The sequence below is a fragment of the Aquila chrysaetos genome, chromosome 2, assembly GCF_900496995.4.
Source record: "Aquila chrysaetos chrysaetos chromosome 2, bAquChr1.4, whole genome shotgun sequence".
NCBI lineage: Eukaryota > Metazoa > Chordata > Aves > Accipitriformes > Accipitridae > Aquila > Aquila chrysaetos.
In genome coordinates, this window is record NC_044005.1 from 65,690,092 (window position 1) to 65,706,863 (window position 16,772).

General features: G+C 42.1%; 2 protein-coding genes and 1 long non-coding RNA gene across 12 annotated transcripts in view; 2 read left to right on the top strand and 1 right to left on the bottom strand.

Moving 5' to 3' along the window:
- Positions 1–4,147, top strand: part of USP45 (ubiquitin specific peptidase 45) — a 58,472-nt gene extending 54,325 nt beyond the window's left edge. For all 8 annotated transcript variants that reach the window (XM_041121961.1, XM_041121960.1, XM_030001042.2 and 5 more), the window contains 4 exons: positions 557–654; positions 1,044–1,130; positions 1,609–1,762; positions 2,980–4,147. In XM_041121961.1, the coding sequence (XP_040977895.1) occupies positions 557–654; positions 1,044–1,130; positions 1,609–1,762; positions 2,980–3,113 (473 nt within the window). In that variant the 3' untranslated portion in view covers positions 3,114–4,147. The remainder of the gene's footprint in view (positions 1–556; positions 655–1,043; positions 1,131–1,608; positions 1,763–2,979) is intronic.
- LOC115335463 lies at positions 369–10,668 on the bottom strand. The gene is made up of 2 exons (XR_003921438.1): positions 10,562–10,668; positions 369–889 (listed from the first exon to the last, which is right to left on the bottom strand). It is a non-coding gene; the product is annotated as an uncharacterized LOC115335463 (long non-coding RNA).
- A 385-nt stretch (positions 10,669–11,053) lies between these two features.
- Positions 11,054–16,772, top strand: part of PNISR (PNN interacting serine and arginine rich protein) — a 30,245-nt gene continuing 24,526 nt past the window's right edge. The window contains exon 1 of one of the 3 annotated variants that reach the window (XM_029997223.1): positions 11,054–11,244. The gene's annotated coding sequence lies outside the window, so the exon portion shown is untranslated. Of the gene's footprint in view, positions 11,245–11,768; positions 12,033–16,772 lie in introns of those variants that run through there. The other 2 variants (XM_029997233.2, XM_041120837.1) reach the window with 2 other exon arrangements.

The window sequence follows — 16,772 nt, forward strand, 5'->3', positions numbered from 1 at the left end:
AGTCCACATATCCCAATCCTGTGTGCTCAAGCCAGCAGGTTATGAGGCACCCTGAAGTAGATACCCTTCCTCAGACCTTTCTCTTAAATAAGCCCAAAGTATGTAGTCATTCAGAAAGAACTGAAGAATGGAAAATTAATCTATATCTCAGTGATTAGGATATTAGCATAGATAGATAGAGACCTGCGTCTTCCATTTCTTGTTCCAGTGATCATCCATTTATTCCAGGTGAAATGGCATTCACAGGAAAGTTGGGTGCTACAGTAACAGACGATGTAGGTATCTCAGTGTGCAAGCTGACTTAGATAGTGTACGTGCTTCCAACTTTTGATCTGATTTGCAAAGGACAGGCTAAAATAATGCTCAGATTTGGCAGATTATGTTTATTAAAAATGAGAAAATATTTTTCTGTTACTCCACAAAATTTCTCTTGCATTTTATATAACATGTACAAAATCATTGCAACATAGATCTATTCTGTCAGATGTTTAAAAAATACTTAAATTCTGTGTGGCTGCCTTCACTTTACAAATTATTTTGATATTCATAAATACAGAAAAGAAAACGGAAGGTGTTTACACAAATGCTCGGAAACAGCTGCTGATTTCTTCAGTTCCTGCTATTCTTATTCTCCATCTGAAAAGATTCCACCAGGTAAAAGGCCAAAACCCTCTTGTATATTCCTCTGCCCCATGGGTGGACACGCAATTCTTTTAAGTGTCATTGTGCATACTGATACTTGCTTTTTATATGAAGAACTGGTAGAACCACTATTTCAAACACGCTTATGTTTTTTTTTGACTGTCTACTACCTTCAGAGTGCATTTTGCCGTTCAGATGTATCCAGGGAAACCTCTTAGGTGTCCATCATGCTTATGTGTAGTAGGCACTGTATTGAAAACATAACAAAGAATGTTTAAATCAGTTACAATCTTATTCTTGGTTTTGGTTTATTTTAATAGTACAGTAATACACCTTAGCTTTAAAAAGCTTCCTAGTAGAAATACTTATTTTACAGTCTTTTTTTTCCTTTTCTTTTGAAGGCTGGTTTGAGTCTACGGAAAGTAAATAGGCATGTGGATTTCCCACTGATTTTAGACTTAGCACCATTTTGTGCTGCATCTTGCAAGGTACCCATTCCAAATCTTTATTTTTATTGTACTTCAACAGTTGTTGTCCTGAGCACAAGTTAAACTGGATTGATGATGATGCTGCTGCAAGATGATGATGATGTTTATTATTCCTTCCTTTCCTAGAGAAATTATAGAGTGAATGTTTTCAAGTAGTATCCCGAGATCAGAATTGTAACTAATTGAAATTCCATTCATATCAAGAGTATCACGGATGTTAACTAGTATTAGTTAAGATATGGTGCCCTGATGGCGTTAGTCTATCTAACAGCATTAAGGACAAGTATTGCTGCTTCCATGGTAACTAAATTCAATTAATAGACTATTGAGTATTTTTAATAGATGTGTTTCACTATTGGAAATGCTGTAGATGTCTGTTTGCTTCTTTTAAAGTAATACTATTGATAGCTAGTTAAGATATCTGTAAAATTCATCGTGAAATTATTTCTCTTTGTTTTCTGTGTTTCTGGGAATGCAGAATGTTACGGATGGTGCAAGAGTGCTATATAGTCTTTACGGAATAGTGGAGCACAGTGGGTCAATGAGAGGTGGTCATTATGCAGCGTATGTGAAAGTCAGGACACCCTCCAAGAAATTACTAGAGCATATTTCTACCACTAAAAATGTTCTGGGTATGTACAAACAGAGCCTCCTTTCTCTGTAAGTAAAACCAAAAGCAACCACTGGCTACAGCTCCTTATCCTTAAGGGGATTTATAGCAAATAATTGTTTTAGCTCAGAATATTCTTTTTATTTTTAGGGCCAGAATATTATGTTATTTTTTGCTGTTACACTTGGTGCATGACCTACTTCTGTATTAACCCCATGTAGAGCTGCGTGAATAATGGAATCTTGGTTCAGTTATTAAACAGAGAATTGATGGAAAACTCTCCTCTCTTTCCTAGTCAAAATAATATATCCAGATGAATAGTTGTGCCCGGTAAAATGTAATTATTTGGCATATTTGGTATTTGAAAATGTTCTAGTACAACAGCTGAATCCATGACAATTAAAATTAAATTTTCTGTATATTTGAGCATTTTACATATCGTAGGATTGGAAATTTTTTAATGCTTAAAAATCTGGATTACTCTGGTTTAATGTGAACAGCAAGAAACTTTTTCATGGAGGACACGAGGTTTGCTGTAGGGTTTCTGTTGGTATCTTGAAAACAGCACACTAGTTCTTATTAATATGTTTTGGATATGCAGAATAAAATAATATTCTAGGATAGAAACTGTTAGTGAATGATTTGTGGAGGCAACAATGTTGAGCTGTCAGAGTAAGGTAAATATATTTACTGTTTCCCTTCATGGGGGGAGTGAGAACCAAGCACTATCCTGTCTATCCTGTGAAGTGTCACTTTGCATTTGAAGCTCATTTCCCAAAAGGAGAAGTTTTTGTATTATTTTTGAAATCAAAGTCTCCCTCAGTCTTATGCTGCCCTTGCAATGATTATTAGAACAGATTAGATCTTTTTGTGTTCTTAATTTCACACTGGTCCACTGGTTGGCTTTTGAAATACGATTTTTTTTTCCTATGTCAAAACTGGTTGTGAGCTAGTATAACTTACTGTTAGAACCCAGCAAGCTGTACTTGAAATGTCTTAGGCTTTTTGAAAAAATATGAAAAAAGTGATGGCAGTGTACATTTTTAAGCACTGTCTTCCACCAGTTCTCTTCCAGTACTCTTTGACCTGTAAGTTTCAAACTACAAATACTGGACTGCATCTAAGTCATGAGTTATTCTTGTGGGTTAGAAGCTTCTCTTACTTTTTGAAATATCCACTGTATTTGTTTGATGATGATGTGAAAGACAAGAAAGAATTTATTTTGCTTTTGCATTTCAGGTTTAAAAGAAGCCATGGGAGCATCAGGAGGACAGTGGGTGTATGTTAGTGATGCCCATGTTCAGATGGTTCCAGAATCAAGAGTACTAAATGCACAAGCATATCTACTTTTTTATGAAAGATTATTATATTAATTCTCAACAATTTAATTTAAAATATGTTAGTGGTTATTTAGTTTATCTTATTTAAAGCTGCAGTGGTAAGAGTACCTGTAAATATTGTGCCTTTATCTCGTAGAGAATTTATCGTATGTTGACTCTGAAGTTCAGTCAAGCTATTACAAATATCTGAATGGTTCTCTTAAAAGTATGCACTTTGCCAAATATTTAAAATTCCTGGATTCATTAAAATACAGTACCATTAGAATGTAAGATGATGTCCTATCCTACTGAGGTCTACGGAAAGTTTGTTTTTTATTTTAATAAAGATAAGCTTTCACCCATAGTTTTACAACAGTTGAGAATAAAAATACTGATAGCGTTAAGTGCCTGGATTTGCTGGTGTACAGTAACAATATAAAGTATTTCAACTTTTTGTGATCTAGTTTAGATCCTTCCCATCACTGGGTTGGATGTCAGCTGTCAAGATTTCTGCAAACAAGAACCTGTCAAATCGTGTTGCTTCCACATGTAATTGGAAAGCACAGTGCTTCCAGAATGGAGTAACAACAGCTGTCTCTGGGTGCTGCTGCAGTGCACTTTCCCAGTAGAGATGGGAATAGATTGGGAAAACATGGCTTCCATAAAGTGACAGTGAATCCTCAGACACCTGGCCAGTACCCTTTCAGCTGTCTCCAACTGGCACTGGTATAGCAATGTACTCCTGTTCTAATATAAATATATACTTGTTGAGCATATGTATATCCTTGGATATACACACACACACACAGGTGTGTGTGTGTGTGTGTATGGACACCATAAATCCATGAATATATATTGTCATTTTACCTACTAGGAAAAAGAATTGCAAATACTTCTGTATTTAGTAAATTTTCAACTTCATAATTATGAGAATGTACAGCATATATAGCATATAAGCTTGGTACAAATATGTATGGAGTTTAAGTGTAACTAGGTAATTCTGTTACTTTTGGTTCTAAACATGAATTTGTTTATCTGTTCCTGAATACTTTTCTCACAGGAATAATAAACTATAAATTATTTTTGCACTGTGTGTGTGAGTTGGACAGTAAATGATTACTTTTTCCCTCTGATAATATGTCTGGACTTCCCTTTACCATCAGTGGAGGACAGCAGGTGTCCCAGTGGTAGAACTTTTTTCTGTACCCTGGTGGCAGAACTTGCTTCTGTATCCTGTTTGACTGCCCTGTTTTGAGTTGTTACTTCTTTTGGTAATTTCTCATTTCCATCTTAGTAATAGATCCATTTTAAGGTCAGAATGTGATGACTACTTTGAAGCTATGTGGTAATTCATTTATTTAATAAGCAGTTACTTAAATACAGATGACTTCTCTAACAGTTCCATCCTGTCCAACTTGCTCTTTGGAAGAGAAAAGACCATGTTTATTTCTGCTTACTATTTTCTTTTATGGAAATGTTTTTTGGTGAAAAAAACATGCTGTCCCTATTTATTACTATCTCTACCATGTGCTGTCATACCTACTTGCATGACTTTCCTACTCTCTAGTTCCGTTTCAGAGCTTCATCCCACTTGCATTCACTCTTTTGCATAAGAAAATAGCAAAACCTGCCATAGTTGCATTTGCTCAAACTGAGGAGGTATATTTTATAGTCATATTACCTGTGTGTACTTGTGCAGGCAGTAAGGATTGTCAGGCCATACAACTGATTGTCAGAGTGAGACCGTGGTTGCACAGGATTTTATTTTCCAAAGGAAAACTCCTTTGTTTAGGTCAAAATCAGGCTATGTGTTTTGGCCAATGCAATAATTTTTTCCCTCCACAGATTAAAACTGTCTCAGTCTACTCAAAAGTAGTAAAACTCAGAGAAACCAAGTAGTCAACTTTAGCCATCTGTATTCCAACTGAACACATCTTAACCTGAGTCTACACTAAGAAAGAAAGAAAGAAAAAAAAAAATGTTTAGACTAGAGTTGGTAAAAATACACTAAGTCTTTTTTACCTCCTTACCTTCCCATACCCTTCATCCAGCTACACACACCTCCCCCCTCTTTGCATATAGCTTATCAAAACTCAGAATTAGTTCTAGGCAAAAGTCACAGCAAATACCAACTAAGTTTCACTTCTGTAACACAGTCATGCTAGGAGACCACAGATGGAGTGTATTTATTTCATCCACCTTAAAGCAGACAGACTGACTAGATGAGGCCTGAAGTTCCTAGTTTGCTGACTTCTGTAAAACTACTGAAGTACCTATATTAATTTCCTACTTTTTAGCCTAGAACTGCCTCCCTAGAGTACAAAACTAGGACAGAAACAGAACAAGGTTCTTAACCTGTTAATTCTTACTTTAGTGCTACTTTCAGGAAACTCTTGAGGTGGTCTTCACTTCTCTTTAACCAGAGTTCACACTTCACACACTGTTTGGCCCACTGAAATCTTCCCAAGTGGCCATACTGACTAGGATGCCATGAAAGACACTGGCAGGATTATTTCCTCATTAACAGCCAGGGAACATTTCCTTGCTATTACGGTATTCTATAGAACATGGAGAGAAAATGGCGTGAAAAAAGCCAACATCTTTATCTAAGACAGCCATCATTGTTGCTCCTGGATGAGGCTTCCCGAGTTGAAATAAAAAGCAGCGTTAGCAGCAACTCCAGGAAGTTCAGAGTCAGGAACAGGTATGAAAATATTTTAGAATGAAACATTCTCTAAAAATGAGGGCAACAGGTGAAGTTACACGTTTAGAATGAAGAAATGATGACTAACATGAGACGTCATATACAATTTTAGATGCAAGTCACTCTTAGTGTGTCCTTTAAGACATGGGGGAGGGGGGGGTGTTGTGGCAAAATTTGGCTCCAAAGCAAGTGATTGTACATAAATATGCATACTGAAGACTTGTTATAGTTTCTTATCAGGAATTGCAAGAGAAGATGAGAGCATTCCAGGAAAATGGGTGTACATCCTGTATTTCCTAAAATGTTAAACGTGATTCTAGAGGCTATTTACCAAGTCTAGGAACTTGCAGTTTCCTGCAACTGCCAGATGCGTGCATGCTATTGAAAAGCTATGTGTTTTCAGAACTTAACTGAAGGGCTCTAAAGTTTAAGACTCTCCTTAAAATATCTTCTGTTACCAGACCAAAAATCTTTTCAGGCTTACAGCATCTACTCTTCACAGAGCTACACCATACCTTTGTCGTACCTCCACCACCCTGAGAAAGTGCGGTAGCCTGCTTCTTCATGTGGAATAGCTTAGAAATGGCTTTTTCTTCATCCCACCCTTCTCAAAAGGTGTCATGGTTTAACCTCAGCCAGCAACTAAGCACCACACAGCTGCTCACTCACTTCCCCCCATACAGTGGGATGGGGGAGAGAAGCGGAAAAAAAAAAAAAAAAAAAAAAAAAAAGGTAAAACTCGTGGGTTGAGATAAGAACAGTTTAATAGAACAGAAAGGAAGAAACTAATAATGATAACAACAATAATAAAATGGCAATAATAGTAATAAAAGGATTGGAATATACAAAACAAGCGATGCACAATGCAATTGCTCACCACTCGCCGACCGATGCCCAGTCAGTTCCTGAGCAGCAATCCCCCCCCCCGCCGCCAACTCCCCCCAGTTTATATACTGGGCATGATGTCACACAGTATGGAATATTCCTTTAGCCAGTTTGGGTCAGCTGTCCTGGCTGTGTCCCCTCCCAACTTTTTGTGCCCCTCCAGCCTTCTTGCTGGCTGGGCATGAGAGGCTGAAAAATCCTTGGCTTAGTCTAAACACTACTTAGCAACAACTGAAAACATCAGTGTGTTATCAGCATTCTTCTCATACTGAACCCAAAACATAACACTATACCAGCTACTGGGAAGAAAATTAACTCTCTCCCAGCTGAAACCAGGACACAAGGGCACCACCACTGTTTTCTTCCTCAGCCTCATGTGTTCTTTATGTTTTTGGGATCTCCATAAGCCTCTGTGTCAATGTCTTTTCTTTCATCAATCCTTAACCATAACATGATGTTTCCTAGTCCCATCAACTAGCAAAACTTCCTGGAAGAGCTACTGTAACTATAGTCTTGCCTCTCCCTACCACCACACTGGCTCTACCCTACAGACTGCAATACAGGTATCTGAGAAAAGCTGTGATTCCTGACCAGCTCTCTGCTGACCAGTCACAAGACAGTGCCTTTAGAACAATTAGACAGAAAGCAAAGTAAACAGTTCCTCACTCTTCAGTAAGTAAACCTAAATTATGAGAAGTACTTGATTTGCATATGGACAACTGGAAACCCCTACAAAAGTTTCCCCAGAGCAGAGGCATTAACAAAGATGGCTAAGGAGTTAGTCCAGATTATAGAGTCTTTCTCCTCAGAAAGAACTTATGTTATCTTTAGATTTATATACCATTTATGCTAAATATGACAAAAAGTGATGGGGAGAAGATTTATTATACTAACCTATCCACACCAATACCTGTACAGACATCATGTTTGTATGTCTGTTCTCCTAAGAGAGGGCTACAAACACTTAATGGTGAAGTAAAGCCAAACAAAAAAACAAACCCTCAACTTCTCTCTGCTGGAAATGTACACACTGTAATCATCTTTGTTTAGCAAATGAAATCCATGCAGCCTGCCAAACCTTCTGTCCCCCATCCCCAGCTACACTGTCTGTGTGTATCAATGAACTGCTCTTGCTTATGCATTTCAAGTGGCAGCAGGTAAGAGTGGTTTATAAATTCATTAAAAAAGGCTGAAATGTCTTAACTTTACCGTTTACTTCTCTTTGGACTTTTTTTTTTATACTAACACAAACTGAATCATAAATGGACATGAAATTAATGCATCTGCGTTCTCAACCCATTATAAAAATCTTATTTGAACATATTAGTAACAAACTAAGATTTGAAAAGGAATAATTTCTTGAGGAGAAACTTTAAGATGTATTAAAATGGGAACAAAGCATTTGAATACAACTCTTGTGTTAGCAAAAGTTAGCAAATCCAATTTTAATTAAAAAGTGGTAGCATACTCCACAAAACAGCTTCACAGCAGCCCTGCTTTTATATTCCTCAGTTTTCATCAGCTGGAAACTTTTTTGCTGTGCCCTGTATACATCGATGCATTTGTACAAAGATTTATGTATCTATGTGAAAGAGATGCCACAAATTTTCAGAACCATTTCAGTCTAACTATTTTAGAATGGATTATTTTTGCTTCTGTATTTACTGTGTCCTAGGATGTCATTTTGCCAGCTGTTTTAGCTGGTTTTACCCCTCCCGTGGTGTAATAAACTGCAGAAACAGTGGGAAAGTGATTATTCAAAATGATTTAAAATTTTTTTTTTTTGTAAACTAAGATCATAAAATATATTTTCAGACCAAAGCCTCTTAGTGCAAGTCAAAACACTTCCTTTGCACAACATTAAATAAAATGTCTAAGTGAATTTATTTGTTATAATAAATATATAATTGCAATGCATTGTAACTACTTGGTATATTCCATTTATATAAAGTTATAAATACTTCTGTCTTCATTGATATCAGTAGAAAAACTATTTTTTAAGTGTCAAGAATGTTTCTTATATCTACTGCAGCTTCCAATATTTTTCCAGTTCAAAATAAAAAGATGCACTACTGCTTTTAAAAGAAAACAGAAAAGCATTTATTTTGAGTAGGTTTATGACTTCTTAACACTTACGTCATTGCTTTGCTAGGTTAGGGGTTTCTTTTTTGAGCTATGTAACCTGGGGATCATTACAGTGAACTCTGTAACGAAACCACCATGTCAATGGCAGCCATTACTTATTTAGCCATTTCACAAAGTTGAGTTCTGATTCTACTGTCATTTATACATGGGGATAATCCCCAATATGTTCATATGTGCTTACACTTATACAAAAGACAATCCAAGTAATCAAAAAAACCCATTGCTAAGTCTAAAATACTTGTGAGCAATAAATCAAGCATGTTAAAAGTTTCATCTTGTTTTAATTTGTTTACTTCTTTCATCTGTTTGAACTAATAGTCTAACTCTACTCTGCAGGTATTTAAATAACAAATAATATTTTTAGAATTTTACTACAGTACTGATACATTGTACACTTTTTTTGTAGATTTCTAATTCCAAATATTACTGAGTAAACAGGGCTTTAAACACAGACTGTGTTTAAAAAACAAGTCTGATCAGTTTTCCAATCTATCCTAGGTGCTTTAAGAAGTTTCTTAGAATAAAGCTGCCATTTGTCTTCTATTCATTTTGTCTTTTCGCCTATGTTATATGTTATTTGACAAATGTATAAATAAAACATCCAACCATTTGGAAAACTATATTGTTTAAATATAAGCTGTATGTTGTACAATTGACTTCACAAAGCTTCCATTTTTTTCCCAACTTAAGAGTGAATATTTTTTTCTTTCGTCTTGCATCACAACTTCACTGCACTTGGAGGAGCTACCCAGAGATGAGTCCATATCCTTGAACACTTACGCTACACCACTTGTTTCCCCCTGCCTTACCATCTGCGGCATAGGTCATAGATCAAGAGACAGTTCGTTCCCTTTACAAGAACCGTGTTCTGTAATTCTGTGATAAGACCAGGACCAAGAGTGGGTCCCCCTCGCATCCCCAGTTTCAGTAGTAGCTTAAAGCTTGCCCATCCAGAAGTACCACTCCAGGGTTCCGGCTGTGCGTCAGTCAGCGCTGGACAGACTTAAAACTTCCAGAACACTTCTGTCCATGGAAAGCATTCTTGGTCCAGCAATTCCTTGTGACACAAAGAGGGAAAAGTCTAGAACCCTTCAGTTAACAGTAATATGTAGCGTGAGTGGCACCAACAAATCTTACAACGAAATCATTACATGAAGTAAAGCACAAGTTTCTTGAAGCTTTCAATTTTCTATAGATTTATAAAAGTTAATTTATTCTGTTACTCCCTGTGGGCATTGGTGTTACTTTATCCGATGATCAAAGAGATTACGGATGTTTTGGGCATTTACATCAGGTGACGCTAAAAGAAGGAAAGGCAGTGATCACAGTGGCAAGTAACGTGCTAGCTAATGAAAAATCTCTGTTCCGCAAAAAGCGGCGCAACCAGTAAGTCCTCGCCTACAGAATCAACCCCAACGTCGACACAAGAGGTATTTACCAGGGGTGATTTGGGTTTATCTTCATACGTTGGAACACAGTGGTAATTTCAAGGTATATCTCACGATAACTTAAAAGTTGATTTGGATATTCTGAATAAACCACTGAAAGAATTGTCCTGCTCCAGGAACGCTCCCGACAGGCACAGACCGACCTGACTGACTCAGCACGCCGGCACCCCGCAGCTCTGCGGCGTGTAGCTGCCCACCCCCGTTCCACGGCAGTGCCACCGCCGGGAGCTGCACCCCCTAACGAAGCAGCTCCGCGCGCTTCACGTGGGCCCCGCCCGCCGCGCCGGAACCGCGGCTCGCGCTCCCTGACTAGCGCTTACCTGTGGAGGCCGCAGGGCTGATGGGCTTCCTTCCCACCGCTCTCCTCGCACCGACGCGGGCAGGCGGGAAGGCGAATCCCGGTTGCTTCCCGCCGCTCCCAGCCGCGCTCCAGCCCCGCGGCGCCCGGCCGCGGGAGGCCTCGGGGGCGTCCCGCGCTGATAAGGCGATGCGGGCCGAGGGAGGGAGGGGCCTCCCTCGCCGGCGGCAACACGCCGGCCGGGCCGGGGCCCCGCGCCCCCTTAGCGGCGGCCGTCGGCGGGGCGGCGCGGCGCTGCCCTGCCGGCCGGCGTCTCTCTCTCTCTCTCTCTCCCCGCGCAGGGGGAGGCCGGCAGGAGCGCGGCCCCGCCTTCCTCCCCCGCCGCGGCTGCCATGGAGAGCGGCGAGCGACAGGAACTTGTGTGGCCGCCCGCAGTAAAGATGGCGGCGGCGCGGCCGGCCGCTCCCCGCCGAGGGAGGGGGAAGGGCGGCGCCGCCCGCCCGCCCAGCAGCCCGCAGCAAAGATGGCGGCGAGAGGCGCTCGCGTGTCCCAGGCAAGGGTCAACGCCGTGACGCGCTTTACTTCCGGGTGAGCGCCAGTCGGCGCCATATTGTCTTGTTCGTGAAGACGAGGAGCGAAAGAGCGGAGAAAGCGGCCGCCGAGCGGTAGCAGCGGCAACGCCTGCGGCGGGAGGCGGGGGCGAGTGTAAGTAGCGGGGCAGGCTGCGCTCGCCAGCGCTCCCGGGGGGCCGGCGGGTGTCGAGCTGACCCGATCTTCCCCATCGCTCCTCCTCCTCCTCCTCCCCCAGCCCAGCCGAGCCGAGCCGGGAGGCGTTGGAGGGCGCCGCGCGCCGTGGCGGCAGCCGTTCGCCGGGCGCGAGGAGCCGGCGGCGCCGCCGCCAGCGGGAACCGGCGGCCCGGACGAGAAGGGAAGACTCGAGCTGCTCGGCCTCCTCCGCCGCCCGGGTGGCCCGCTGCGCATGCGCATGCGCGGCGGGGGCGCGGGGGGACGCGGGGCGGCCGGCGCCGGGGAGCCCGCGGGACCCCGTCCCGCCCAGCGCGCATGCGCCGCCGCCCCGCCGGGGGGTCCCCGGTGGCCGCCGGGGCCGGGTCCCGTTACCTGCCAGTGCGCATGCCCGGCGGCCGCGCGGGGGGCCCGGGGCCGCAGGCGCTGTGGGCCCGGCGGGGTGGCCGGAGGAGGACGGCGAGGAGCGCCGCAAGCAGGCCCTGGACCTGCCGGAGGAAGGCTGCTCGCGGCTAGGAGCGGAACGGCCCGCGGGGCGCAGGGGAGAGCGTCGGCTCGGTAGCCTGGTTAGGAGGCAACACGTGCGCCAGGGGTTGGCAGTTGACCGCGTCGACGGCCTGGCTCCCGCAGATGAAATGCGTTTGTGGAATATTTGTGCTGTTTCGTGGCTATTCCCACGAGGTCGTTCCGCTGGAGGGCTCCAGAGAATGACAGTTAACAGTATCGTCACACGCAGCAACGTTTGTAAGGTACCCGACCCTGGTTCGGTAGCTTGGCAAATAAATGCAGGACATTTCTAAATCGATCCTCGAACAGGCCGGTTTGCAAGCCTTTTTGCATTAAGCGCTTATCCACACAGATTTTCAGTACTTTTTTAGACAATCCCGCAAAGTTCGGCGTTGGACTAAACCTGGATGGGATTTGCAGTTAAGGATGGGGCCACAAAAACGATCAGAGGGGTGGAACGCCGCTCCTGTGAAGAAAGGCTGAGAGAGCCGGGGTTGCTCAGCCTGGAGAAGAGAGAGCTCCAGGGAGACCTTACTGCAGCCTCACAGTATTTAGAGGGGGCTCATAAGAAAGGTGTAGAAAGACTTGTTACCAGGGCCTGTAGTGACAGGACAAGGGGCGACCATTTTAAACTGAAAGAAGGCAGGTTTAGACTGGACGTAAGGAAGAAATTTTTTATGGTAAGGGTGGTGAGACGTTAGGACAGGTTTCCAGAGGCATTGTGGATGCCCCGTCCCTGGAAGTGTTCAAGGCCAGGCTGGACAGAGCTTTGAGAGACCTCGTCTAGTGCAAGACGTCCCTGGCCACGGCAGGGGAGTTGGACTGGATGGTCTCTGAAGGTCCCTTCCAACCCAAACCGTTGGACGATTCTATGATGTGCTACCCCAACTGAAATGTACCAATTTTCTGAAACAAATTACTCTAAGAGTGTACAGCCACCTTGGTGGCTGTTTATTTCTTCTCTTACAGTCATGCCTATAAATGTATGAAAACAATCTTTACTGAAAGGTGTGGCATACAGGGAGCAAGGGATGCTCTAAAGGATTTGTTTTAAGGCAAAGGGTCAGCCACCTTTTAAAGATGAGGAGTGGTGGTCTTCAAAGTATAAGGCATGTCTACCAGCAGACAATATTCAGGCATCATTTTCCAAAGGCAGGGTTACAAATAACAGTCCAGTCCAGCTGAATAGCTGTATCGTGTAGGAGTAAGAAACCTCTTTTGAATTGTAAAGTCAGGCCGTGCTGTGAGAGATGGTGCCTCTGGCGGAGGTGACAGATGCAGCAGCTCCCCCTGATTGCAGAATGCAGGGGGAACGGAGAGTCTCGGCTTTGTGCAGGGACAAGTCGCTAGCATTACTGAGAATTCAGTGACAAATCAGATGGCAAGCTACTGATTTTTAATTTGTCTGGGGCAGCAGCAAACCTTGTGTCATCTCTGCTGTCATGCCATTATGAGACTTCCTGGATTGTCTTTGTCACATGTGACATGCAAACTCCTGCCCTTAAAGAGCGGTTTCTCCACTTTTGGCCTCAGAGGTATTGCAGGGCTGAAGAGTCCACAAATTTAGCGCAGTTGCACAATTTTTTAGTGGACAACTCACCATATAACCTGTAGTGGTAGAGAGGAGTCTTAACCATGTTTGATTTTCAGCTAGGTGCAGGATTATGGAAAGGTATTATGGAGACAGGAGTGTTCAGTCTCCCTTCTTTTCATGACTGAGGTACATGATTATCGTAAGTCTGCCTTTGGCAAAAAATAGTACTGTGGGTAGGTTTTATTAAACATTCTTACTTTCATTACTAGCTGATTTCTCTTCCTTAAGTGATAACTGTATTTATAATTGAGGGTAATATCAGCTCATGAACAGCGAGGAATAGTAGTTTGTTTATTTATTTATTGGTACTATTAATTTTTTGTGCAGAGCATGTTCATGAAGGAGGAAGTTGCAGATGGACAGTCCAGAAAAAAAATAATGCTGCATTAAGTGGCTAATTGAAAATCTATCATCAGGTCTTCTAGTGGAATGATACGTGCAAAAAATAATCAGATCAGACTTTTTTTTTTTCTCCCCAAACCAAATAGACTTTTGACTCAAACTGTTTAAGTTACTGTGATGTTTCTGTGATAGTTAATGTTTTAGCAGTGATTTTGGTGCTTTATGATAATCAAAGCATGTGTTTGTCCTTAATGTCTTCAAAACACAAAAAATAAGTAAGTGATACCTGAGTTGCCAGTATCTGGTCCTTTTGTTCTTTTAAAAGGGTTGGCTTCAGCTCAGTGGATATGTGGATTTAAGTTTAAAATAACAGACCTTGGAAGCTACACTGCTTGAATGACTCACTGAAGAAGTTTTCATAGTACTTTTTTTTTTTTTTTTTTTTTTTTTTTCCTATTTGGCCTTTGTTCAGCCTACTTCATCTTGGTAGCACTGTAAATATTAGTCAGACATGCTGACGTGTGAACCAGGTTCTGGAAAACTTTGTAGATACTGAACAAGCTGTTTTCTTCAGTTCTTTTTCTGGTTCTGTATTTTGGATCTTGGTTACTCATTTGGAAAGCCTCTGTTCTTCAATCTGAGAAAGAATAGTTCTGATACTAAAAAATGCAGTGGTGTAACTGAAGTTGACTTGCAGCATTCTAGTGATACACAACTGTAAATGGGCTGGAAGAATTTTACACTTCTTTTTTTGACTGGACATCTTGCTAACAGATCCCAGTAATCACATTGGTGTAGCTTCTGGTTCTCAGAAAAGATATGTAGTATCTGGGCATTAAATACCTGCAACAACTTAGGGTGATGCCCTAGGTGATGTATAGAAGTATTTAACCAACTAAAAGTGGGATGGGTGAAACAGAGTGGCAGTCAAGACAGTTATTTTATCTTTTTTTTCTGATTTATTGCAAACTTAACTCCACAAATGTTTCATTTTCTGATCAGCAGCTGAGTATAATGTAGTAGTAAATACTCGTTTTCCCAAATAAAATGGAAGCTGGTGTGTTTTTGTCTGAGTGATGGTATGCATTTGTTCTGACTCTGAGTGAATGTGTGTCTGCAGCCATTCTGTAGTAACTCCTAGAGTTCATTCCTATGCAGGTGCATAGGGTGCAGTGCTTTTCCATACTCCCAGATCTTTGCAGCTGCAGAGGTGTTCTGACTTACCTGGGTCTCCTACATTAAGACCACCAGCTGATGTTTTTTGCGCTACCCTTTCTGCATTAAATTTTTCTTCTTGGTAGAGGGGCTCCTCTGGGTGTGCGAGACCATTTTTCCTTTGCATTTCTCTTTTCAGTCATACCTGTTGTGAACAGATTCTTACAGTAAAGTATTCTTTATTCCAATGACACAGCTGTGGAAGCTCAGTTTACATTTCCTTCCAGTTTGGAGTACACTGAGATATTCTTGGAGTTTACATGGTCTGTGTCCTTTATTGACTTTGGACTCCAGCTCGGTTGCATGTTGATAGTACCATGGATGAGCTGCTCTGTGTAATTCCTTGGAAGAAACATGTGAACTGTTGGAGTTCTGTCCCTAGAGTGTTTATCCTCTAGTCCTTCCAGTGTCATCAGGGATGTCTTTGCTATCGTGATCCTGATGAAGCAATAGCATAGTGGGAGGAAGGGGTGTGTGGGGGGCGGAAACAGCTCTCAAGCAACAGTGTTCAGCCTGAACTCTTGGTGGCATCGGTCTGATTCCTGTCTTTCTGCTAATGGCTTTGCTCCAGGTGTTGTGAATGTGTGGTTAGATCTATCCTGTTCACAACTGAACGCTTCCACAAAATTCATCATGAAAATTCACCATAAACCTTCAGTCACTGTGCTAAAACTTCACAGAGTCAGTATCAACTACCTTGAATGAAAGGAAAAGACCTTACATTAGAACAAGGCACTTGCAGAAAAGATCAAGAAATCAGGCTGTTGATTTCAAGGACCTCTGCTTCTGAGATGTCTCCATTTTCCTTTAGGTCCATCCCCAGAGCCTAAGCCTATATGGGACAGGGAAGCTCTGCCCACAGAGTATGTGGTGCTTTTAAGATCCTTCTCAAGGTGTGACGTGGATGACTCCCTGCAGCCCAAGAACTCCACACAGAGCATCAAACAGAGACTTATATACCTTTGCTGCTTGTGTTGTCTTGAGCTCATGCCAAAAGATTACCTGGCTAATGACACTGGTTACTTAATATTAATTTGTTTCAAAAACAGTACTTGTAGTTTATTACAAACCAGGACACCTACCTCTTGGGGTCCTTCCCTTCAGCTACTCTGTAGACCTAAAGACAGTCAAAAAGTCATGGCTGCAATGGCAGGTTATCTTGGAGGAGATGGAACATCTGTTTTTTTACCTACATATCTGACTTATGAATAGAATATCAAGAAGAGCGTGTTGTCTTTAAACCCTGGGGTCCAAAGACTAACTGTGTAGGGGTTCTCAAAGTATGCATGAAGGCCTGCGATTTCAGCATCTTTAAATAATGGATGCTTCTTTGCAAAAATGCAATGCCTATTTGGAAGGCCTGCAAGATAAGATCTTTAGTCACCAGAAGAACTTCTGCAGCTATGTATTAGAGCTCAGACTGCAAGTAAAACTTGTCAGGCCATCTCACGTCACATATGGACCTGCCATTCAGAGATGATGAGATGCAGAAAGGTGATGCAACAGCATCTCTTCTGCATCATAAAGCACTTGATTATTGGCTGTGGTTCTGTAGGCTCCGGAATCATCTGTCAGTAGTCTACCTGTCCACAGAGTTGAATAAACCAGACTGCCAGATTGCGTCCTGAATATCTGGTCAAGTGACATTGATGTCTGATGTAGGACTTCCTAACCTTGATCTCTTCAGCTCATGACACCGCAGAAGGTGCCTGCTACTTTCCTTCTAGGGGCAGCCTGAGTCCTAGGCTGTCTCCTGATTTCTTGGAGTTGAGGTAATCTTGCTTCTAACAAATATACTGTTTAATTTCATCTTCCAAAGAATACTTGGTTT